The sequence below is a fragment of the Gadus macrocephalus genome, chromosome 20, assembly GCF_031168955.1.
Source record: "Gadus macrocephalus chromosome 20, ASM3116895v1".
Classification (NCBI taxonomy): Eukaryota; Metazoa; Chordata; class Actinopteri; order Gadiformes; family Gadidae; genus Gadus; species Gadus macrocephalus.
The window spans coordinates 3,631,434-3,655,677 of NC_082401.1; the positions used below are offsets into that span (position 1 = coordinate 3,631,434).

General features: G+C 40.9%; 2 protein-coding genes and 1 long non-coding RNA gene across 5 annotated transcripts in view; 2 read left to right on the forward strand and 1 right to left on the reverse strand.

Annotated features, from left to right (window-relative positions):
- Positions 1 to 1,452: 1,452 nt before the first annotated feature.
- LOC132448802 (sorting nexin-4-like) overlaps positions 1,453 to 24,244 on the reverse strand; it is a 37,465-nt gene continuing 14,673 nt past the window's right edge. The window contains exons 13-14 of the mRNA XM_060040341.1: positions 22,302 to 22,416; positions 1,453 to 2,115 (exon numbers count right to left, since the gene is read on the reverse strand). Of these exons, the coding sequence (XP_059896324.1) occupies positions 2,068 to 2,115; positions 22,302 to 22,416 (163 nt within the window). The 3' untranslated portion in view covers positions 1,453 to 2,067. The remainder of the gene's footprint in view (positions 2,116 to 22,301; positions 22,417 to 24,244) is intronic.
- Positions 3,276 to 13,021, forward strand: LOC132448801 (uncharacterized). 3 transcript variants are annotated; one of them, XM_060040339.1, is made up of 7 exons: positions 3,283 to 3,819; positions 4,725 to 4,752; positions 9,883 to 10,049; positions 10,451 to 11,406; positions 11,598 to 11,765; positions 11,987 to 12,082; positions 12,479 to 13,021. In XM_060040339.1, exons 4-7 carry the CDS (start codon positions 10,453 to 10,455, stop codon positions 12,794 to 12,796), a joined length of 1,536 nt encoding a protein of 511 aa, XP_059896322.1. In that variant the 5' UTR covers positions 3,283 to 3,819; positions 4,725 to 4,752; positions 9,883 to 10,049; positions 10,451 to 10,452; the 3' UTR covers positions 12,797 to 13,021. The 3 variants fall into 3 exon arrangements, with proteins under 3 accessions (XP_059896321.1, XP_059896322.1, XP_059896323.1); XM_060040340.1 differs by having other exon boundaries at positions 9,883 to 11,406; XM_060040338.1 differs by lacking the exons at positions 9,883 to 10,049; positions 10,451 to 11,406; positions 11,598 to 11,765; positions 11,987 to 12,082; positions 12,479 to 13,021 and having other exon boundaries at positions 3,276 to 3,819; positions 4,725 to 6,879.
- LOC132448803 (uncharacterized) lies at positions 19,113 to 20,904 on the forward strand. The gene is made up of 2 exons (XR_009523426.1): positions 19,113 to 19,785; positions 20,695 to 20,904. It is a non-coding gene; the product is annotated as an uncharacterized LOC132448803 (long non-coding RNA).

Sequence of the window (24,244 nt, forward strand, 5' to 3'; positions counted from 1 at the left end):
TCAGGGGGCGTCGTCCTTCCTGAACCCTGAAAGACTGACGGACATGGCGCACCGCCTATGATGTTCGCTCGTTTAATAACGCGAAGCCATGAATAGGAGGAATGACCCTCTATTTTACATTAAATAAATGAGAATGGAAAATATTAAATAAGTTTATTAACCCCTTTAGCAAAGTGTCGTGTTTATATTTGGGGATTAGAGGCACACGGATACAAAACTATTTTACCGCCACTTCACTGGTTTTAGTTGAGTAGGCTATAGCCTATAGGCCTAGGCCTACGTGATAAAAAAAACCGTGTCAAGAAACACCAAACATTCCAAGTGTCAAATCTCTATTTCGAGAAATGTTTTGTGTGATATGATTGAATTCAAAGTGTTCACGTTTATTTTGTATGAATTTGAGATAATTTACCAAATTGAACTAGTGACGTCATGCCCTGGTCCCCCTCTGAGGGCTGAGGAGTGGAAACAGACTTCCTGCTCTGCCTCGGTTTCCTACAGGTCGTTGGTTTGTGTTTTGCCACCAACACTTTGAGTGCGGCTGAACAATTAGTCCGCGTCACCGCGTCCCATAAATGACTGGTATTAAAGCGTGAACGGGTTGACCAAGTTCTGCATACATTTCACCAGGGGAAGAGTAGGCTACTTCTGTTTTATTGGGCAGTGTTTGGGCAAGATGATGCTATCTTCATGTGATTTGTGCTATGGTGATAGTTTGATGTGGTATTTTTTCTCAAATTCTAACATAAAAAATATTTTTATTAGAGTCAATGACGTTAAAACAAATGACCTTCCTTATGCTCATTGTAGGACGTACAGGAAGGCTGTCATTTCAGAATGATTATTCTGGGTAAATAGATTTTTGGCATTTTAATGTAGATTTAAACAAAATGATCAGACCCAATCTGATAATTTTGTTGATATAATTTAGCAACTCCAAAAGTGAAAAACCAAAGTTTGGAGAAAGGCAGTTGGAGGTCAGCAGTGATCAGACTTGGACAGAGAGGACCTGATCCGGTCAGACCCCGCCAGAGGACATGATCGACCCAGTCACTGAAGGACCAGCTCATAAACCTGTGAGGTTCGATGGAGGCACAAACAATTCAATACCTCCAGGGAAAACTTTATATGGCTAGCAGTTAACAACGTACGTCTCCTGTCTGAGCAGGAGAGCCTGAATTCTTCTAATTATCGTGTTTGTGAGAGAAAGACAGACAGGCCGACAAGAGAGATAGAGAAAGACAGAAATACAGACTGAAAGAGATACAGACCGACAGAGATACAGAGAGAGCCAGAGACAGAGAGAGATAACACAAAAAGAATGACGGAGACAGACCGAAAGAGATAGAGACAGACAAAGAAAGAGACAGATACAGAGAGACAGGCAGTGGAAGTTACAGAGAGAAACCGAGACTGAGAGAGAGAGAGAGGGTAAGCGACTGAGTCAGAGACTTAGATCATTGTAGTTTAATAATGAAAATAGCACCACCTTCACCAATATTGATTCTCAGAGAGATAAACGGTTATTATTAATTGGTATTGATGCATGAATCATTCTTAAGCAAACAGAAAGGTCATGCGACATCCTTCACAGGTATGCCGGTGTGTCACCAAAGTACTTTCAGAAAGTTCAAAACAACAATAAAAAAAGAACGTGCACTGATCTTCTCAGGATGAAAAGGATAAGCAGGAGACTTAAACAGTTTAGAAATGTGTCACGGTTCAATGTGAGTGGAACTTGATAAACATAGAACATTTGTTAGTGACTCCAGGGAGAAGGCAACTGTGAATGAATGTTACAAAAGGCACAAAGTAGAAAGCTTTCCTCTGCTATTTACACCTGTGGGTATTGGTACTGTAAAATCACCTGGAACTAAGAGGCATAGTGGAATCATCATTGGCATTACGTGCAAGGCAGACTCTAGCGTGTAGCACTTGAAATGCTACAACCACACTCAAAACCAATGTTATGGGTCCTGGAATCAAGTACACCGATTGGTTGGAAGCCCCATCCTCTGCGGTTAGATTGGCTAGTTGGCAGGGGATGGAAGGGGGGCTCCGGACATCTCACATCTTGTTGAAGCATTCCTTGGCGTTGGACCACACCTGGATTCCCTGAGATGAGGAGGAGGATGATGATTCCAGGTGCAACAGGGAGAGAGAGAGAGAGAGATGGGGAGAGATAAGACACAAGATGACCACCAGTTATGACTTGAGCAGGAGTGTCTTACACAACACATGGAGGAGCAGATCTATAAAGGTCATTCTTCTGAGAACCATAACGATGCAAAGCATCCCTGCGCAGCTGTTAAAAGATTTGCTAACATAGTGTCATTGTTGTAGAAAGAAGCGCTTTGTGGTTTAACAAGGGAGCCATTAAACCTGGAAACTCAAGACACACTGAGGGCCCTATTTTTTTTACGGTCTGAAACGCAAGCGAGAAGCGCGAAAAATGACTCTTGCGCCCGGCGCATATCTAAAAAGGGTTGGTCTGAAGTAGCCTAATTACCCGTAGGTGTGGTTTGGGCATAACGTGCAATAAACCAATGAGAGTGCCAGCTCCCAACCCCTTTAAGAGCCATGAGTGCATTTGAATCTGACGAGATGATATTTTGACAGCGCGCCTGCAGTCTCCGATGAGACAGATGCACAGGAATATCAAACTTCAAATGGCTCAGTTTATGGCCAAATAATATGGCCTAATTCACACATGGAATAAGGTTTCCTTCCACTTCAGAAATACTGAGTCCTCAAATAAATTTCGGCAAAGAAAACGTATATGATATGACATATGATACGCGGTAACTGTGGTTATATTTAATGATACATACACAATACATTATAAACATTGTTTCTTATCAGTATTGTATGCATTATCGTTATCGACTTGTGTTCCTAATATGCATGTGTCCCCCCGTTAATATACATTGCCATGGACTGTATAATGCGTTACGTGTTTAGTTTGTGTGTGTTTAAACAGATGGACGCACACACGCGCGCACGCATTTATCAATTATTTTACACGTACACACACACGCGCCTGCATTCATTCATTCTTTTTAACACTCACTCGCGGTAAAACAATGTTTTCTCACGATCAAATACTCATCAATCCTAAAAGTTATGGGCATGTACACGATATCTGTGTCCAGAAAATATGTGTTTTCTGTACGGTGTTTGCAGATGCATTGATTTAAAAGTACAACTTATTACCACTGTATCAGATGTTCTTTCAAAAATAATTTACAAAGAATGTGTGGCTAGGTACACTGTAAACCCGAATGCTCAAAATAATTAATTGGAATGAGTAGTGTAAACTCAAAATCTTCCTAAAAGTTGTTGTTACTTGAAGAAATTGAGTGACAGTAGCAATTTGCTTATTTTTGAGTTTATCAAACTTGAAATCTTTGATTAATCAGAACTTTTTGCATTTTTATGTAACTGCTACTTAAAATTATTAACTCAGTGTTACTTAAAACTACATGGATTAAACATGAATTTATGTCTTATTTTGAAAGAACAAATAAATAAATAAAATCAAGAACAAATTAAGAAATAAATCAATTGCATCAGATAGATTTGAATAAATTATCACACACACGTTATTAAATGCGTTTATAAATAATTCATTGTTATTAGTTTGCATGTAACAAGGTTGGCTATAAATAAATAAAAAAAAATATGTGAGTCTTCCACCGGAAGCGCTCACATATTTTATTTTTTAGTATTTGCGTGCACTTCCTCTGACCGTCACCGGAGCCCAGGAGGAGAAGAGCGGGTGACTAACCGACTGGAGCACGGTAACACTGAGTTGTGAATGTAAGTAGTCAACATAAAACTTTCTTGAATGTTTGTTTCTGGAGGTTCAACGTGTTTTTAAAACGGACGAAGTGAGTCACGTTTGCAATGTAAAACGGTTAACCGTTAGGTTAGCAAGCTAGCATGGAGTTAGCTTCTGAAAGCAGAAGCTAACTCCACGTGTCCCAGTTAACGCCGGAGCCTATCGGCTCGGCCATAACTGTTTCGTGCGCATCTCCCGCTACATATAGGCAGGCCGACCATAAACCTTGTATTATTGATCGTGCCAGCCCTTCGTTGCCTTTTGAAAGGCAACCTCGCCCGGCTAATCAGCCCCGCCCGCCTCCATCGCAGACCGCGGCGAGCGGCCAGCAATGGCCTCGGGCAGCGGGCTCATGGGGCGATGTCCCGCCCAACAAGCGCCGGCTATTACGGGGCGAGGGAGAAGCGTGTGACAGCGGGAAACACCTCTTTACTAAAGACGGCTGTTTTCTCCCCACACCCCTGTTAACGCCAGAGCCTACCGGTTCGGCCGTAACTGTTTCACACGTCTTTGACCAGGGGTTCTCAAACTTTTTTGGTCCGTCAGACGCTTTTGGTCTGAACGCACCATTAGACTAGCTGAAAGTCATTCATTCATTCTTTTTTTTTTGATTGTGTGATTTTTGTTGTTGTTGTTGTTATTGCTAGGATAAGAATTTATGAGTGCTACCAGCCCAACTTTACCTAGCTTTGACTTATTTGTGTAATGAAATGTTTTGAATAGTCTATCAGGCATCTTAAACATCTACTTTGTTTTATTCAATGTTGGTGTATTGTTGTACTCTTATGAAGAATATGACTGCCGTTTCTGATAGTTCTGATGGAGGTTTAAATTTCATGACAGGTGTCCTGTAAAATAAAATAAAAATTGTATGTGTTTTCAGGTTGCTGCGACAAATATGACTTGGCACTGTAAGTTGTGTTCAGCTTCTTTTACAACTAGAACATATTTATTTAAACACTGTAGACTGCAGCACAGCCACTTTTCAAAAAGTAGCCCACTCCCATGCCTCCATGATGATTGTATGTGCACATTTCAGACACTTAGTGCACTGAGTACTCATCTGTCAAGATATCATACACAAGAACATAACAGCAGTGCAAAGGAGATTCAGGAACTTGTGACTTTCAAGTGTCCTTTATGCACATTTCAGCAACCTTTTTTTGAGTCTGTACTCCTCAGTCACATAAGAACACACTTAAAAAAGCATGAGACAGTGGTATGTCCATACAAAGGTTGCAACTATAGCACAAATGTATACTCTTCCTTTAACACCCATAAAAGTAGAGTGCATCAAGCGAGTCTTGCGTCAGACTTTGGTAGTGACATTGTCTATGAGCATACTCAGAATCTCCAAGCCACCAGCTCTAACGTCACTATTGATTTGGATGAAGAGTGTCCAGTTCAGAGCACAGAAATGCAGGATGATACTTCAAAGCTAAAAGATCAGCTCAAACTTAATGCAGCATCTTTATTTCTAAAGATGCAAACTATCCTTCATGTGTCAAACACAGCTACACAAGAAATAGTTGATCACTTGAATCAGATCTTCTCTTTATCTCAGCCACTGATCAAGGATGCAATTAACGATGCATTGCAGAGACATGGTCACAATATAACAGATTCCACACTCGATGAAGTTGTCAGTGCTGTCATGGACTCTAATGTTGTTTTTAGTGCTACCTCCAAAGGTGCAGAGTTGTCCTCTTTTAAGCGAAGAATGACATTTATAGAGTGCAACTATCCATTGGTAATGCCAGTAGAGTACCATTTAGAAGCACCTGGTCATACCATGATGTATGTTCCAATCCTTCAAATGATTCAGGAGCTGTTTAAAAACACAGATATCCTGAGCAAGATCAGAGAACCAAACACTGAGCCTGGTTATTATGTGTCACATCGTGATGGCTCTCATTTCCAGGAAAATGAATTGCTCTCAACAGAAGATCTACACCTAGCAATACAGCTATACATTGACGATCTTGAAATCGCTAACCCTCTCGGCACATCACGTAAAGTTCACAAACTTTGTGCTGTATACTGGGTCCTAGCAAATGTGCCGCCCAAGTATAGATCAGCAATGCACACTATACAGTTGGCCATGCTAGCTAAAGTGACAGACCTCAAGAAATATGGATATGCAGCTGTACTTGCTCCACTGGTTCGTGATATTCACACACTTGAACAGGATGGTGTTTTCATTGAATCTGTTGGTCAGAATGTGAAAGGCACCATCTTCTGTGTTTCTGCTGACAATCTGGCTGCACATGGGTTAGGTGGCTTTTTGGAGTCATTCAGAGCAGGTTATGTTTGCAGATTCTGCATGGCCACAAGTGAACAGTTTCAAACAACTGAGGTAAAAAAGGAGGAATTTGTACAGAGAACCAAAGCGAGTCATGACATTCATGTACAAAATGTCCTCCAAGATGAGAGTTCAAGGAGCCAATTTGGGGTTAAAGCTGATTGTGTCTTGCGTGAGTCACTTGAGCACTTTCCACCCTATCACAGGTTTTCCTCCAGATCTACTACACGATCTTTTGGAAGGAATCGTTCCAGTTGAACTGGCACTTTGCATTAGAGAAATGATTCGGCTTAAGTACTTCACTTTAGAGTATTTGAACCAAAGGATCACATCATTCCCATATCAGCACACTGATAAAGTAAATAAACCTCATCCAGTTCCCAAAACATTCATGACCCGGGGAACAATAGGAGGCAACGGGCATGAAAATGCTACGCTGTTAAGACTACTTCCGTTACTTGTAGGCAGTAAAGTACCAGAGGGTAATGTTGCATGGGAGGTTTTGATGGACTTGAAAGAGTTGGAGGAATTAGCATTGTGCCCATCATTTTCTGATGAAACATTGGACTATTTTGTTTGCAAAATCAGTGACCACAGACAGATCCTACAAGAGGGTTTCCCTGAGTTGAGGCTTCGTCCTAAGCATCACTATGTGGAGCACTATCCCACCTTAATTAAGTGCTTCGGGCCCCTGGTGCATGTTTGGACCATGCGATTTGAAGGTAAACATCGTTTCTTTAAGGCCAGACATGGCAGGTGAATAGGGTAACATTTTTAAATACAAGGGATCACCATGAAACTTTACCAGTTGATTACATACATCATTATAAGAAAAAAATGTATTACAAGTTTTTGAATTTTGCATATTTAATTATGCTAATTAGGCTGAATCTCATTAAATATGCACGTTTTTGCATATATTTCCGGTGCATGAATCTTAAACTGTGATAAAGCCAGGACCAAAATTCTTTTTTTATTTTGTTTATATATCAAATGACAAAAAATCCTCACATGGATTTTAGGATATCTGCTTTTATGACCTGGGAAATCAAAATATACTATCCATGGCCTTAAAAACCCTATTTTGCCATGATTTCCAGGTAAAATGACCCATAAATCTGGCCAGGAACAATTTATAAATAAATCCATGTGTAGATGTCTTCATAACAATGCTATGTGTGAAACTGAGAAGTGTGGTGTACCTAGGTTCTACATAGGCTGAGAAATGTGCACCTAAAAATGGAAAAACACTCATTTTGAGAAAACGGCATTTAAAGATTCTTATGGAAAAAGCCAACCAAGCTTGAGAGCATACCACGTGATACATTCGAACCAATCGTCCGGTCGGAAATCGAGTCCAGCCAATCAGATATCAGTTTTATGTTGTGCAGCAGATCGAGTGCTTTCCAATGATACCACGGAACACATATGACAGAGACCGGCTGTAATTTGAAACGGTGCGTAATAAAGCAAACGTTTGGTGAATCTTCTGTAAAATTCAGAGGCGCAAGTTGACAAACTATAATAAAACAAACACCTAAATGTTTCGTTTTGACTTTTTTTTTTCTTTTGTGCGAAACATTACATGTTAATGGTGCAAAATAGCCCAAAATATCAAAGTTGACCAGTGACTGAAAAATCGATGATTTTGCCTGCCGTGTCTCGCCTTAAGAGAGTGGTGCATGATGCTCAAAACTTCAAAAATATCTTGAAGACACTGGCAATCAGACACCAAAACATGATGGCATTTCACCTTGGTTCACCATCATTTTTCAAACCAAAAACACAATCATCCAGGGTTGACTCTGTTCTGGTTTCAGCTCTACCAGACGTAGCTCAGGCTCACATTAGAGGACAAACAACTAGTGACACTGTCTATTGTACATCAAAGGTGACCATTGATGGCACAGACTATACTAGTGGCATGTTTGTGTCAGTTGGAAACTGTCAAAATTTTGCAGACTAACACAGATCTACCTTGTGAATCACATGGTTTATTTTCTCTGTTGTGATTATGACTCCTGGGGCCGTATTCACAAAGGATTTTAGGGCTAAAAGTAGGTCCTAACTGGCGAATTTAGGAGTAACTCCTAAAAATAATGGGCGTGTCACTCTTAAATTTAGGACTCCTAACTTTTTTCACTAAGAGCAATTCACAAAGTATTTTAGGCCTAAAAGTAGCACCTAAGTCTAGGAGAGCTTAAAAGTCCTCAAGAGGACTCCTAACTCAGTAAGACCTATTCACAAAGAATCGTAAATGCCTGCGAGACGAAATGTTAGGGTATTAAACTTGTTGTGGAGTTAATCGCAATGCAATAACATCCCCGACTAACAGGAATAATCCGATTAGTCCTGAAATAAAATGTTTGGCCACACTACGTTATTTAGCAACAGGGGAAATGCAACTTTGCAATGCCGACGATTTAAAAATATCGCAACCATCAGTCAGCCGTGCCATAAACTTTCCTTTGGACATTCAACAATTACACAGGATCAAAGCCAACTTCATGGCAATTGCAGGTATGCCCGGTGTGGTCGGTGCTATTGACGGGACGCACATAAAAATAATTGCGCCATCAAAAGACGAGGACGTGTTCGTCAATAGGACGAAAGTGCATTCCATCAACACGCAGGTTGTTTTTGATGCAAATTTTAACATAGCCTACTGGATGTTGTTGCAAAGTGGCCTGGATCTTCAGCTACCCATGATTCGCGCATTTTAATGGAGAGCGGTCTGAGGCAGCTTTTTGAGATGTACCAGTTGGGTGTCACTTGCTGGGAGACAGTGACTATCCATGCAAGACGTGGCTCTAGACACCCTACCTCAATCCACAACCGGGAGCACAGTTAAAGTATAACATGTAAGTGATTACGCATATTACGCTTAGTCCTACGTGTAAAACACATCGTATTGGCTATTTGACGCCTTTTATTTGTTGAATCCATATTTATTATTGTTTACTGATTTCTTCCATATATGCTAGAGCACACAAACATACACGAAATGTTGTGGAGAGAGGAATTGGGCAGATGAAACGTCGGTTCATGTCCTCCACGGCGAAATACGCCTCACCCCAGAGAGGGCAAGCACAGTCATTACTGTATGTGCCATTCTACACAACCTCTGCAAGCGGAGGAACATTCCACAGCCAGACGATGGTGATGATGATGATGGCGATCAACATGACAATGAATTTGGCCGTGTGGAACCGAGTGGACCGGCATTTAGGGATCACTTTGAAAACACATTTTAGGTAAACACCTTGGCACAAATCAGTCAACACTTGTGTAGTTCATAACATTTATTTTCTTTTAAATTGTACGTATTTTTATTGTTTGCTTTCTCTCTCTTGAACGTGCAGGCTACAACGTCATTATCGTGGTCTGCACAAAATTGTCATCATGCGTGTATTCTGCTAACTGCACTATAACTACTTAATAGGAATTCATTTCTAGCCTAGGCTATTTCCTTGTTTTTCGGTGATTCAGTGGGCTCGTCTGAACAACCAATCACCGAACTGACTGCTTCTAAACTCGTGCATGAGAATTGACGTAATCCATAGCAACGGCGAGTCACTCTTAGTTCACTCTTTGTGATTTATCCTTAGTAAGAGTAGGTCTCAGCGGCTTTGTGAATAACTTTTAAGAAAAAAATCCTACGTAAAATGTTTTAGCGCGAGTTAGGAGCACTCCTAGCGGTAAGATAAAATGCTTTGTGAATACGGCCCCAGGTATATAGAGCATCTTCGATCCTATGAGCTGTCAGCCACACAGGGAAGCCAGTCTATCCACCTGCAGTCTGACTTCAATGATACAACCCCACTCTCTGCATACAAGATTGATGGCTTGCTGCTGTTGACTCCCAAGAAGTTCATACAAGTGAGACAAAATTAAGACCACTCTATGGTGAGTAATTCTTCATAAATCATTAATTGTTCATTTATTGGAAAATGTGCTCAGTATAACCAATCATTATATAGCTACATACAACATACATTACCTGCATTTTGGAATTGCACTCTTTGGTAACACATTCTAAAGAACATGTCTATAATGCATTAAAAGCACAAATATAACTGGCCAATGTCATGGTAGACATAATGTACTGTGACATCATGTAGTGAACCCAGGTCTCAGATTTTTCTTTCAAACACTGTCAATTTGGCATGGAGGTATAAAGCATTATGAATGCTGAACACATTGGAGGTTGTCATTAATGATTATAAACAATTAGTAAGACTTAAATAAATGCACTATGTCTGTGTGCTGATGTGTTTTTAACCTTAGAATCTCTTCATTTATTAAAGTGATGGCAGCTGAAGCCCCACAAAACATGATCCTTCGTGTCATCGAGGCAGACCGTGTAAGAAAATTAAAACTCAGCTCCCGTCCAGCTTCTGTTGATGCACTGATTGAGATTTTAAAAGGACAACTGGAACTGGACTGTGACTTCAGTTTGCAATACGAAGATCCAGACTTCGATGGAAAACTGACGTGCCTTGTTGACATCCAGGAGTTACCACAAAAAGCCTGTGTTCATATTTCACTTACACGGGATTCCAGTTCTCGTGCATCAACTGATACCCTTTCAGATGTGTCATCCCCAGAACGTCTGAGCAGATGGCCTCCAGGTCCTTTTCAAATTCCCACATTTGCGTTTGACGTTGAGCTGACACTTAGAGATGGGAATGCTGAATTTGAAAAGAATGAAAGACCTCTTCAGTTGTCAAGGGACCAGAAGCACAATATTTTAGACAAACTGGCATCCACCATACATGGTTTTAAGGCATACCCCAGTGATAAAGAGGTAGCAATGGTGGCTGAAGCTCTTGTAAGGAAACACCCCTGTTTAAAAGAAGCAGGATCTGACAATGGATGGAATGGCTGGAAGAACAGCATCAAGTTTAAAATGGGCAATTACAGGACCAAGATGAGAAGAGCCGGATGTCAGGAGGTCGCTGTAAATGCTGGGAAAAGGAGCCGAAAAAACCCTGAGAATGAACCTTCACACTCCAATATCAAAAGACCTAAGCGTGCAGAGGTCAACTTCCTGCCTAACTTTCCTCAAGGAGAGAATCCCTCAAGTCTTGACCTTTTGAGGCAGGCTATTGTTGAGGAAGTAAAGAAGACTGAGAGAAACCTACCCCTTATTAGTAAAATGATGCAGAACACGTTTGCTTTGCGACGCCAGACCATTGTGATGACGAGTCCTGCGGTGAAAGAGCTAATGGACCTATGGCCTGCTCTTCATATGCAGTCTGAGGTAATATGGGTCAACTCTTTCATCTGTTTTTATCTTTGCTAAATAAATTTAATAAATAAATTCATTTTGTAGGTTATTTTTCAGTTTTTATCTTTGCTACTGTATGTCATTGATGACATTGTCTGTAATGTTGCCTAATTTCATTCATCATAAAATAAATAATTGCTGTTACTGTCCTTTCTACAATGCAGGTGTATGCAGAGTTCCAAAGGATAACTAACCAGAACCTACCTAACACTTTCTACGCGGAGCTTGATCGCCACACTCCTCGTTTGATGGCCTTATTTAGGCAGAAAGCCTCCAAAACTGGAAAGACGGCAGATGCTTTGGCAGACATTTTCAAAGTCCATGATACACAGGTGATTATACAGTACATTTCAGAGGTAGAGTCTTAGTGTAATGTTGGGAGTTTAATGCTTCAAATAAGCTTTTAAATTCCGTAATTGCACCAGATGAGTCAGCAGATTATTAGTGGATTTATGTGCAGATACTGGAATTTAATTAACTAATAATTAGTTGGGACTGTTTGGCATTGGGTTAGAATTGTAAACTTGTCACAACACTATTTTAATCTTCTTAGGAATTACATGATGTCCACACAAGGCGTACCACTGTTCTCCATGCCCTTCCTGTGTATCTACGTGAGGAAGTCTCTGGATTTTTCAGAACATGTGTGGTAAGTCCAAGTAAAGAGATATCATGCCTATTATACTGTAAATTAACCAGTTCATATTTTCATTTCATTTCCAACACACTAGAATTCCTGTATATGTACCAGTATTTCAACTTCAAACCTCTGGCAAGATGTTCATAAGTTTGAAGTGTCATTTTGGGCCCATTACGGCATCAAAAAAAATCAACTGCAAAGAAAAGTAGCAGTCATTAGCCTAACAGTGGAACACATAAAAGTCATCTCACTTTCTCAGCAATGAGAGCACAACGCAACAGAATGAACAGGAGTCTTTCAGACTTGTGTATTTCTTGTTATTTATATGACCTCCAACTGTAATCAAAATGGCCACAGCCATAGTTTCAGTAAATGTGATTATATGATCTCCTTTTCATTTTTTAGGATGATATGGATGAGCCAGACCTGCGGGATGCATCAGTGGTCCTCCTTACAACTGTCAGCGATGATGCAACAAGCCCAGTTCACTACCACCCAGTGAGAGTGTCTGTCGTCCTAGAGGGTGATGTGGTTGTCAGCCTCCCCAGGCTTGCAGATGCCTTCCTGGTAATATTCGGCCTGATCTATGCACTACATCTCAGTTATCCCGAGGGACTGACAAACACCTTTGAGTTCACACAGAAAATCTTACTTGGTCTTGATGACTCTAAACTGTCACCCAAGCTGCAGACTCTTAAAAATGACCTGATGTTGTATGTGTAACTCAAGATCCAATAAGGAGTGGTGGATTCTGATGGCTCACTCTGTTAGAGCACAGTCCACAATGAGAATATGTCAGGTCCATGTTGACTACTGTTCAACTGTAGATGTTAAAGTGGCTGTTCTACTCAACTTGTTTTTAGCCAAATGGCACAAAGTACACACTGTCTTCGTACTGGTTAATGTAAATTGTATTGTTTAACTGAAATGCAGGGTTGAATTAAGTGTTTATACACAATGGCATTTTGTTTTTAAAATGTGTACTATATAGTTCTGGGAAATAATTCTTTATCAGAAAATTAAGTTCTTCATTGATACATTTTCATAAATAAATAAACAACTCAGAGTTTCAGGCTGCTTTACTTCAGTAAAGTAGCCACCTTTCTAGTTGGAAACAGTGTTATAGTGACTTTATTTTCTTCTGATGATGGGATGTTTATTCTGTTATGGAAATGGATCAAATAACAAGTTTTTATTGTCTTATTAATATTTTTTATTCTGATTTTCGAGTTTGAATTACTTTTCTAAAGCTATACAGTGCACCCTGAAGTTGCTAGATTTGAACCAGATAGCCAAAGAAGGCTACACACTGCCTTTGTACATGTAAATGCACAGTTTTGAAATTTTAGCAGTTCTAGTTGTGAAGAATTTATAAGCAATTAGTTTATACATTGCTGCACTGCAAGTTTACAAGCAGATGTCCACAAGTGTGCCTTTGTAATTGTTTCTTTAATTCTCTTTTTTGCTATTACTGTCTTTCAAATATTGCGTGTTTCATTTTGTGCTAAAAGGCACAGGTGTGGGCAAATAATCTTTCTAAACTCAAATTTTTGGTCACCACCCAAGACTTGCTGATGCCCCCCTGCTAATGTTGTATTAACAGTTTGTAAGCTATTTGCGACAAATATTTTTCTTAATCTAATTTTAGCTTTTCTGAGTTTGAATATTTTCTATTCCATGGTTCACCTTAAAGTATAAACAAAAAGGCCAGAAGTAGACTTGATAATTTATATTTTTTATTTATGCATTTATTTATTTATGTTTTTTTAGAGACTGGGCAAGAAAAGTTTATACTAAACATCTGAATAGAAAAAAAAAACTTTTAATTTGATGTGGGTTTCTTTTGTTTGACTTTTAAGTCAAGTGTACTTATTATGTTTAAGGCAATCAGTTGCCACAAATATTTTACGTTTGGAGCTAAATGATTTTGATTTGTGCAAGTCTATGTTTTTGAGTTATGAGTAATCAAAAGATTGATTGAAAAAACGAATAAATGTTAAGTTAATGAAACTTAAAAATCCTGAGTTTTCGTGCTTGAAATTATTAAGTTCACTTCAGTTATTGCAATAAGAAAGAAATAAAAATTCTGAGTAGCAGAACCTGAAAATATTTGAGTTGGCTTAATCAGTAAATTTAATTTCATTATAATTTAAAATTACATTTACCATAAACTCCAAATATTTAAGCTCTGATATACTCAAATGTTTGAGTTTATGAACTCAAAATAATTGTGGCAACTGATTACCTAACTTTTTTTGAGTACTGCTAACTTATTCGGGTTTACAGTATAGATGAGAGAAGCAAAGTGTATGCGCGAGGTGAACAAGCAACATTATGCTTGCGCCCTTAAAATAGCATCTGAACAACGCGCCATTGACTTTTAACCAGGTATTTCCTGGTTTGTGGCGCAAGTGGTTTCTGAAACTTCAAAATAGCACCAGGGAACGTTTGCGCCAGAACACGCCTCCTCCTTTCGCCGAACCGCCTCTTGGGGCGCAAGATCATTCCCTAATTTACCGACGCGTGGCACAGGTGGGAAAAGAACGCTCTGCGCCAGTTGCAAACTAGCAACGACACATGCGCCAGTGATTAAGTCAATTACGCCGGATGCAAGATAGGGCCCTGACTGTTATAGCAGCAGCGCATCCTTGTAGATGGCTGAAGCATTGTCAACCGACAGCGCTTCACAAGGTAAACCTAAATAAGGGCTGCCCCAACACAGCTGGTCCCAGCAGACCAGCTTCTCCCAGCAGACCAGCTTCTCCCAGCAGACCAGCTTCTCCCAGCAGACCAGCTGGTCCCAGCAGACCAGCTGGTCTGGTGAGGGGGTCGGGATCCCAAGAAGGATGCTTTGGTGAGGGGGTCGGGACCCCAACGTCTGGAGCACCCTGACCACTGCTAAAGCAGCAGGGTGCTCTTGGTGGGGGTCGGGACCAGTGAAGGCTTCTCCAGAGAGGAGAGGGAGGAAGATCCTCCTTTACATTGTTGAGAATAAAAAAATGTAGATTGCCCAGACTACTGTAATGAATTAATGCCCTTAAATATGACTACTTTAATGCCTTTGTATATGTAATGTTCGTTTCCCTGGGTAAAGGGAAATTAGCGTCCCCTATCGCCTATTGACAATGACTTCAGGGAGGACGTTCCTCCCTCAGCCTCCATTGAGTCCCACTTATTTCCCCGAAAGTGTAGGCGGCCGGTGAATAACATGGGGTTCAATGGAGTTCAATGTGAGAAAAGAGGAAATTCCTCCTCTGAGTGGGTGTGACTAGCTAAGAGATCGGAATCGCGCCAACGTCTATTCACGAATAGGCTGGAACCCTGGCTGCGCTATGAACTAGGGGTGTGAACAGTTTTGTAAACGGTTACACGGCCCCTTTTTTTTCCGTGGACACGTTTACCTGTTTTTTGAAATTAATTAAAGGTTGGGTATGCGATTTGCGAAACGCCAGCAGATTTTGAAAATACACAACTCAAATGGTCCTACCCCCTGTCCTTCAACGCTCACTCTGACTCCACCCATTCCAAGTACCTGGACGCGCAATCATGCACGAGCGCGAACAGAGATGCGCGAGAGCGAGCCAGGCTAGCGTAGGTTTTCGTTTAACAACATGGCACTACATTCAGCTGTAAGTTGCACCCAGTACCGCGGGAAGTAGGGGTGCTGGGGGTGCTGCAACACCCCCTGTCCGAGGCCCTGTCTTATCACAGAAAACGATCATTTCTAAAAACTCGGCCAAAGTGGAGATTTCTGAAAACGCCGGTTATGTGTTGTGTCAACGGGGAGCAGGCCCGGTTCTACGGGGGTGCATAAGCATGCATTGCACCCCCGAAAAAAATGTTGCACCCTCAATTGAAAAAAAATAAATAAATAAAATAATTATATATTTTTTATAAATATGATACAAATAATAAAATACTTGCTCACAAAACAAATTGTAATGAAACCTGTGACAATTTCCATTAAATACCGTTGAGATATCAGCATCCAACATCACTCTGAGTGTTCACCAAACTGACAAAATCACTCCGCATTTATGTATGGTGTTTTGTTTATATGTTGCTTGGCAACAGTCCGCTCAGTGGGGATCTATTTTTGTTGCCGGAAGCAATTTCATTCGTTTATATGATTAAATAAACAAACAAATCAAAATCTATTGTCAATTATTATTATTAACAGTACATTTTACTAGTATAACTGTTGTATAAAGCAATATCACACTCGAGGTCGCAATGTTGTCGCTCTATATCAGCGCTGCTGTGATTGGCCGCCGGCCGGCATCGTGTGCAAAATGCACGCACCCATATAGTGGTGCGCACGGTAGAGACGTTGAACTTCTTCGGCAGCAACAGTTATATATCCGTTGGATATCCATTACATGTATTAAATGTATTATGTTCATAAGAACCCATATTTCTTTTTATTGCATTTATTTACAATCGTGTTAATTATACTGATTACTTTTTGTTCAAAGTTCAAAGTCTGAAAGTGTTCTTTCCTTGTTCAGCTAAAATCTGTTTTATTTTTAAGTGGCAATGTACAATTATTTGTTACGTCAAATATCCTGCCACAATTTATAAAAAATAAACGTTATTTTTGAATTGCAGTCACATGTTTGTTTTTTTTTGTAGAATTCTGTTCTTTTACACCTCAAAAACCTATCTCATATTCAAAGCTATCCAAGATATCAATAAGCTAATATTGCAGCTGAAATGTTCTCCACATCACAAGACATGATACCATCTTTTAAGCACAGTAATTGTTTGTTGTCCCAACATGTCAGTAGAACTACGCAGAAGTGCTTGTCTATGGTAGGAAAAGCCTGTGTGTAAAAAAGCGAAGTCTGAACTGAAGCTGGGTAGCTGGTTTTAGTATAGTACTAGTGCACCCCCTGTAATCTCAGATGCACCCCAAGGCATTCTGTTCTGGAACCGGGCCTGACGGGGAGAAACGGGATTTTAGGTTCTGAAGCGTCACATTATGCACCAGGAAATGCTTAACGTCATGTGAGCGCCCGCTGTACCGTATTGGTCCGAATATAAACACAAACCCCATTGTAAGACGACCTATATTTGGAAAAAAGATTTGAAGACCAGATCTTGTTTTTATGAATAAATAAATTGTATTCATTGAAATAATATACGAAAATAAAAAGGCATAGAATAAAACACTGCATTGCCACTAAACAGTAGTGCAAATAGGCCGTACTGATGTGTAGCCTACACCAAAGACTATTCCTGACACTCCTCTGCCCCGCTGTGTTCGCTCTGGCTGTGTTCGCTCCGAACTGTTTCGGCCCGTGGCAAAGCGAGTCATCCTCGCTGCTGTCCAAGGCATTTTGAGACACAGCATTTATTTAATGCTCATATGACCTAGTGCTGAAAAAAGGTTAGATGAAAAAGTGTGAGGGTAGCGGTGGTGCGCTAAACTTGTTCTGTGAGCAGCTGGATGTGAACCATGGTGTGAAGGAAGTGAACACAACGATCGATTTTCAACTGTGCGCGCATGCACTGGTGTAATTGAGCTGCGCTGCTATATATCTTTTTATCAATGAAACGAGTTGCGAGTCTAGTGCAGGCTGAGTTTTTTTTTTTCCAGCACCCCCTGCTGAGAATACGTTCTCGCGGCTATGGTTGCACCAGATGTTATAAACATTAAACGGTCACATAAATCATTACTATTTTTAGAAAATTTATGTTTGTTTCATATAATTGTATTGGAAGTCCTGGTATTCACTAGGGTTGCCGCGGTGTGGACATTTTCACACCGAGTAATACACTCGTCTCAACACCAGTATTAGCCTACCGAGTATAAACGGTATAAACTTTGAAACTAGGTCAACCGCCACACAAGCATCGGTTTTTAGACCCTTCTCGTCCTTCAGTTGCCGCCAACTTTCGAAAGCAGCGCCTAGGATTATTCTTGATTTCAGTTTTTCTCTTTCGCGTTTTTATTATCAATTACTCTCTGAAAAAGAGTTTTCCTTCTCTTTGCTGGTGGTGGTGGTGGTGGTGGTGGGGATGGTGGCGTCTTGTCTGCCATGGAAATTGTCTTCTACTGCTAGGTCCAAATGTGGATTAACTAGTTCCAGTAGCTACCGCAGGATAACAACAAACAGGAGCTTGCTCTGGGTCACGAGCTCTGGGTCACGAGTACTGCGCGCGCGCGGGGCGCGGGGGAGTGCAGTACGACCGTTTGATTGACGTACTTACTGTCCAATGCAACTCGGTGGCAATGGAAATGATTGGCTGGAGTTTTTCGAGCCCTGCCCGTTCCACAGATGATTGACTTGTTTAATTTTCATGTCAGTACTTCTAACTCAGTGGCTGTAAGCGGGTTATGATAAGGATTTCAAGTAATTTTGCAAAAATGGCCAAAAAAAGCGAATTCCGTACCCAACCTTTAATGATTTTTTTAATTTATTTTGAAAGTGGACCGCAGTCCCGTTATAGGGGGATTATTTGTTCATGAACACGGCGGGTGCACGAGCAGAATGATTGCAAAAAGAAAATTTGTGTGACCGGTGGCCATGGTTATCTTCGTGTGGTTAATTTGCAGTTGCGGTGTTAATTAGGATGTTGTCATTTTACTCAGAAAACGCGGTTATATGTTACATACCCTATAGTATCTGCTAGTATTGCTTCTCTCATCTACCTAGCCACACATTCTTGGTCAATTATTTGGGAAAGAACAGCTGATACAGCGGTAATAAGTTGTACTTTTAAATCAATGCATCTGCAAACACCGTACAGCAAACACATATTTTCTTGACACAGACATCGTGTACATGCCCATAACTTTTAGGATTGATGAGTATTTGATCGTGAGAAAACATTGTTTTACCGCGAGTGAGTGTTAAAAAGAATGAATGAATGCGCGCGCGCGTGTGTGTATGTGTAAAATAATTAATGAATGCGGGCACGCGTGTGTGCGTCCATCTGTTTAAACACACCCAAACTAAACACGTAACGCATTATACAGTCCATGCCATGGCAGTGTATTAACGAGGGGACACATGCATATTAGGAACACAAGTCGATAACGATAATGCGTACAATACTGATAAGAAACAATGTTTATAATGTATTGCGTATATCATTAAATAGAACCACAGTTACCGCATATCATATGTTATATCATACAAGTTTTCTTTGCCCACATTTATTTGCGGACTCAGTATTTCTCAAGTTGTGGAAGAAAACCTTATTCCATGTGTGAATTAGGCCATATCATTTGGCCATAAACTGAGCCATTTGAAGTTTGAAATTCATGTGCATCTGTCTCATCGGAGACTGCAGACTCGCTGTCAAAATATCAACTTGTCTGATTCAAATGCACTCATGGCTCTTAAAGGGGATGGGAGCTGGCACTCTCATTGGTTTATTGCACGTTACACCCAAACCACACCTACGGGTAATTAGGCTAATTCAGACCAACCCTTTTTAGATATGCGCTGGGCGCAAGAGTAATTTTACACGCCGGTAAAATAGCGACATCGCCATAGATCCGCCCACAAAGCTACTTGCGCTTGGCGCTTCTCACTTGTGTTTCAGACCGTTAAAATAGGGCCCTTTATGTTTAAAGTATAGACCGTCGCGATTCCCATTGAAACGAATGGCCCGTTGATTATTCTTCAAAACGAGCTCTGGTAAATTGTGAAAAATGAATTTAACTGTAATCAGACAACGCAGTTATATGCTATAGACCAGTGGTTTTCAAACTGTGGGGCGCGCCCCCCCTGGGGGGCGCCAGAGTTCTTCTGGGGGGGCGCGACGTGAGAAAAAAATAAACCCGAAGAAAACCCTGGATGATTCAAATCATCAGTCGTACTTCAACTGTAGAAATAACATAACTAAATCAATTTTCAACCGTTTATCTTCGTGCAAACCATTTAACAAATCTACACACTTGTATCTTCAATAATATCTAAACAGAATTTCGATATCATTTAACATGTCTTCAGAATCACAGTTTTAGTTTCATACCGCTTCGTTTTCAGCTGTTTTCATTGAAGACGTCAGCCCATTCTGATACACCTACTTCTCGACATCGTAACTCATTCCTTTTTCAACCGTTTACCATCGTTCAAACCATTAAACAAATCTACACACTTGTATCTTCAATACTATCTAAACGGAATTTTGATAGCATTTATACTTATTTCAGAATCACAGTTTTAGTTTCAAACCGGCGTCGTTTTCAGTTGCTTATAATAATTTAGGTCACCATAGCAACGCCGGTAAACAAACCCCACCGAATAGTCGAATCTCTGGACTGAAAAGGCAGATCTGATTCGACTCAGAAAATTCAGAGTCGGGGACCCTGAATTAATCTGTAAACTGGCAGTTTACACAGATTAAGATGTTCAAATGTATTTAAAAAAGGTTAAGCTAAAACATGCTTAGATAAAGTTGTTAAATTGTGTTGTTTAAAAACGCAAAAAGATGTTGTAATGTTTCAGAAATATGTTTGTAAAAGAAATGTGTAAAATAATTAAAATAGCTTTCAAAACACAGGTATTTAGAAAAAAATTTGGGGGGGGGGGGGGCTCAGCTGAATTTTTTTCTCTGAGGGGGGGCTCACTCTCTCACACTTTGAAAACCACTGCTATATACCCTAGAGTATCTGTGGTATAAAGGCTTGGACGAATTTCAAATTATAAATATGTAAACTTTATGTTGAAAGTATGGACCGTCGTGATTCCCATTGAAACAATGTCGTGGTGATTCTTTTATTTTTGTTGGTTTTCGTTTACAGATTTTTCCTAAACGGTTATGATTTTCTACCGGTTACACATGTACCCGTGCACACCCCTACTATGAACCAACATGCAGGAGCCCTGGCTGTGGAGCAGCCTGGAGGGAGGGGTTATCCCCTCAAGTCTATGCTACGAGAACCAATGAACCCGCTCAGTCGCATGCCTCGTTTCCACCGAGCGGTGCACTACTGTTCGTTGCGGTAGAGTGCGGCTCTGTTCGCTTATATTGGCGTTTACGCCGAGCGGTGCGGTTCGGTTCGCTTATATTGGCGTTTCCACCGCCAAAAGTTGGGACAAGGTCCTGAAATAAACGCACTGAGCCTAAATATTTTTCGACACTCCTCCGTTGGGTTACCAAGCCTTCTGAAAATAAACATAGCCAAATTACAACCAATAGCTTCATTCATTGAGGGCAAAAAAAATAGGCCCAATGATGATGATTAGTTTTACAAATCAAGAGTAGGCCTGATTTGACTAATTGGCTTTGCATCCTTTCCTACTGCCCTTGTAGTCCAAGACATGCTGCCCAACAGCTTTGAAAGTACAATGCTGCCACTGGTGGATTTGTATCAATTTTATTCACATAATTATCCCTCCCTGCTATTTTGTAGTTCACCAAAACACCCTGAAACAACTTGAGTCTCACATACTTATGCCACCATACGCCACTAACAGTGCAAGCAGGCCAATGGCAACCAAGCGCACAGTCCTTCCTCCCTCACTTTAAAAACCACCAGCTGCCACTGGTCGGGACCCCAACGTCTGGAGCACCCTGACCACTGCTAGAGTAGCAGGGTGTTCTGGGTGGGGGACGGGACCCCAACGTCTGGAGCACCCTGACCACTCCTAGAGCAGCAGGGTGCTCCGGTGAGGGGGTCGGGACCCCAACATCTGGATCAGAGTGCTCTTTAGCCACTTCCATTTCTCCCTTGGTATGACCACAAATATCTTTAGTTTCTAGCGTTTATCCTGTTTAATATTTACGTGCCCTATTTTTACATCCTCCAAGCTAAGACCCTCTTCCTTATAAAGGCTCCATCAAATCTAGCACATTGTTTTAGTTTTAATTTTTACTGTAGGCTAAAGGTTTTGGAAACATGAACTGCTTTAAATCCGTGATTTTTTTTTAACAGTAGGGCAACAACAGGTATTGACCCAATACGTCAGCCTGAGTGATGGAACAGGAAAGAAGCTCTTCTCAATAACCACAAAACAGGTTTGGATTTCCAAGGAAACACAGTTTCGGGCGGTTCCCGGGACGGTGCCAACGTAACCCGACGACGGTTTGTTGCTACGCACGAGAACCGGGCGGTCACATGGTGCGGGTCACGTGGTACAGATCACGTGTTGCGGATCACGTGGTGCGGGTCACATGGCGTCGGTCACATGGATCGGTCACATGGTGTGGATCACGTGGTGTGGGTCACATGGTGTGGATCACATGTTGCGGTTCCCATGTTGACACCCACCTTCTTACACATGCTGATCTGCATGATGGCGTAGCTGATGAGGGCCTCCCTCAGCTCCCGGTCCTTCTGCTCCTTAAAGCGCTTAACCTCCACCCAGGACATCCGCATGAACTCTCTGGACACACACACACACACACACACACACACACACACACACACACACACACACACACACACACACACACACACACACACACACACACACACACACACACACACACACACACACACACACACACACACACACACACACACACAAGTGAGCTCCCCATTGGGTTACCTACAGTTACCTTAATACCACAATAAAGACCCCATAACAATACTTCTGCCGCCCAACCAGCGGTTGACGCAGAAGCCTCAAGAAAGACCTGCAATAAATATATCTTCTCTTGGAAAGGGCAGTGAGCCAAACGTGTCTGAAGTCACAGTTACGTTGCTTCCACTAAAAGCATCTGCTTAATGTGGAAATAGTAAACGAATAAGTGTATGTTACTCGATTCACACAGAAAGGCTGATGCTGTTGATTCGTAAGGTTCTGAATCGATTAATCACGATTCGATTAGTTTCGATTCAATCTGTTCTTAAATGAGACCCTCAAGGATTTCGCGATGTTGCGATTTACAACTTCAACGCAACATCAATCAGCATCGCAAATTCAGGGCGGTGTCCCAATTTTAACCAACCACTGCAACTTTCCCGCAAATTTGACCAATCAGTGGCGTCGTCTTGAACTGACGTTGACAAACTACCTTCCGCCTTACTTCCGTATTTACTACGTTCTACGTTCAAGCGATTCAAGCATTCATGCAGCATGTGTGCGTCTTACGTTTCACACTTGCCGACCAAAATATAACTGTGAAAGATTGCGGAAAGCAGTATCCTGGTATTCTACAAGAAAGCGGGGGGGAATTATTTTGCACTGCATGTAACATTGTGGTGGAACATAAGCATAAATCTTCCATTGATAAGCATTTTGCCACCGCGAAACATAACTGCAGAACTGCAGGCAGGATGTCAGACGACGAGGCAGATCACTATGACACAGGCTGTTGCATCCAAGTCAATTGCCAGCGCGGAAAGAATCAAGAATCAATTATTCATAGGACCATTTCTCAGTGTTTTTGTTCTTTTAATTAATGTTGTTTTAATTAATTTAACAAATTACTCGGGAAAATTGCAGTAATAACTTAATATTTAACATCAGGAAAATTGCAACTTTCGCAACTTTTATCGCAACTTTCACTTCTTCTCGCACTATAATCGCAACAAAAACCTAAAAAATACCGCAACTTTCACCGCAACTCTTTGGAAAAGCTCACGCAAAATCAGGCATTTTAGACCGCAACAATCTCAAAAAAGGCCCGCGAAATCCTGGAGGGAGTGTTAAATAATAAAAATGGCTCAACTGTGTTACAAAATAAAAATGTAAATAATTTTTTTCTCTTCATCTTAAACAACAGGTTTTAAGTGCAAACAGTTTAAACATCAGCTGTAAACGAAACTGCCTCAAGTCTCAAAAGCGCAATTTTGAAATTAGGAGGAATTGCAAATGAAAGTGCACTAGAACTAATACATTCCATCACTGCAAATTGCATTAGGGCATTGTTTAAAAAAATAAAAAGTGCAAAAATAATAATGATGGTAAAAAATAAAATAAAAATAAATAAAAGATCCATCTCATGCCCTATGAATCGATATTGCAAAATTGAAATGAAATCGATCCAAAATCGATTAAATGATTTTTTTACCCAGCCCTACTAACCACCACGATAGAGAGATAGTCAGCCTGAGAGTCAGGGCACGGGCGCCAACACTTTACGACTTGCCTGCATTCATTATTCTAGTCCAAAGAAACAAATCCCAACCAACCAGATAAATCAGCGAGACAGAACGTGGGAGCCAACACTTAAGGGCTCTGCATTCATAGTTCAAGTCCCCGGAAC

Excerpts from the sequence above, each read along its gene's own strand:
- LOC132448801 (XM_060040338.1), top strand. The coding sequence starts at position 4,740 with ATGACTTGGCACTGTAAGTTGTGTTCAGCTTCTTTTACAACTAGAACA.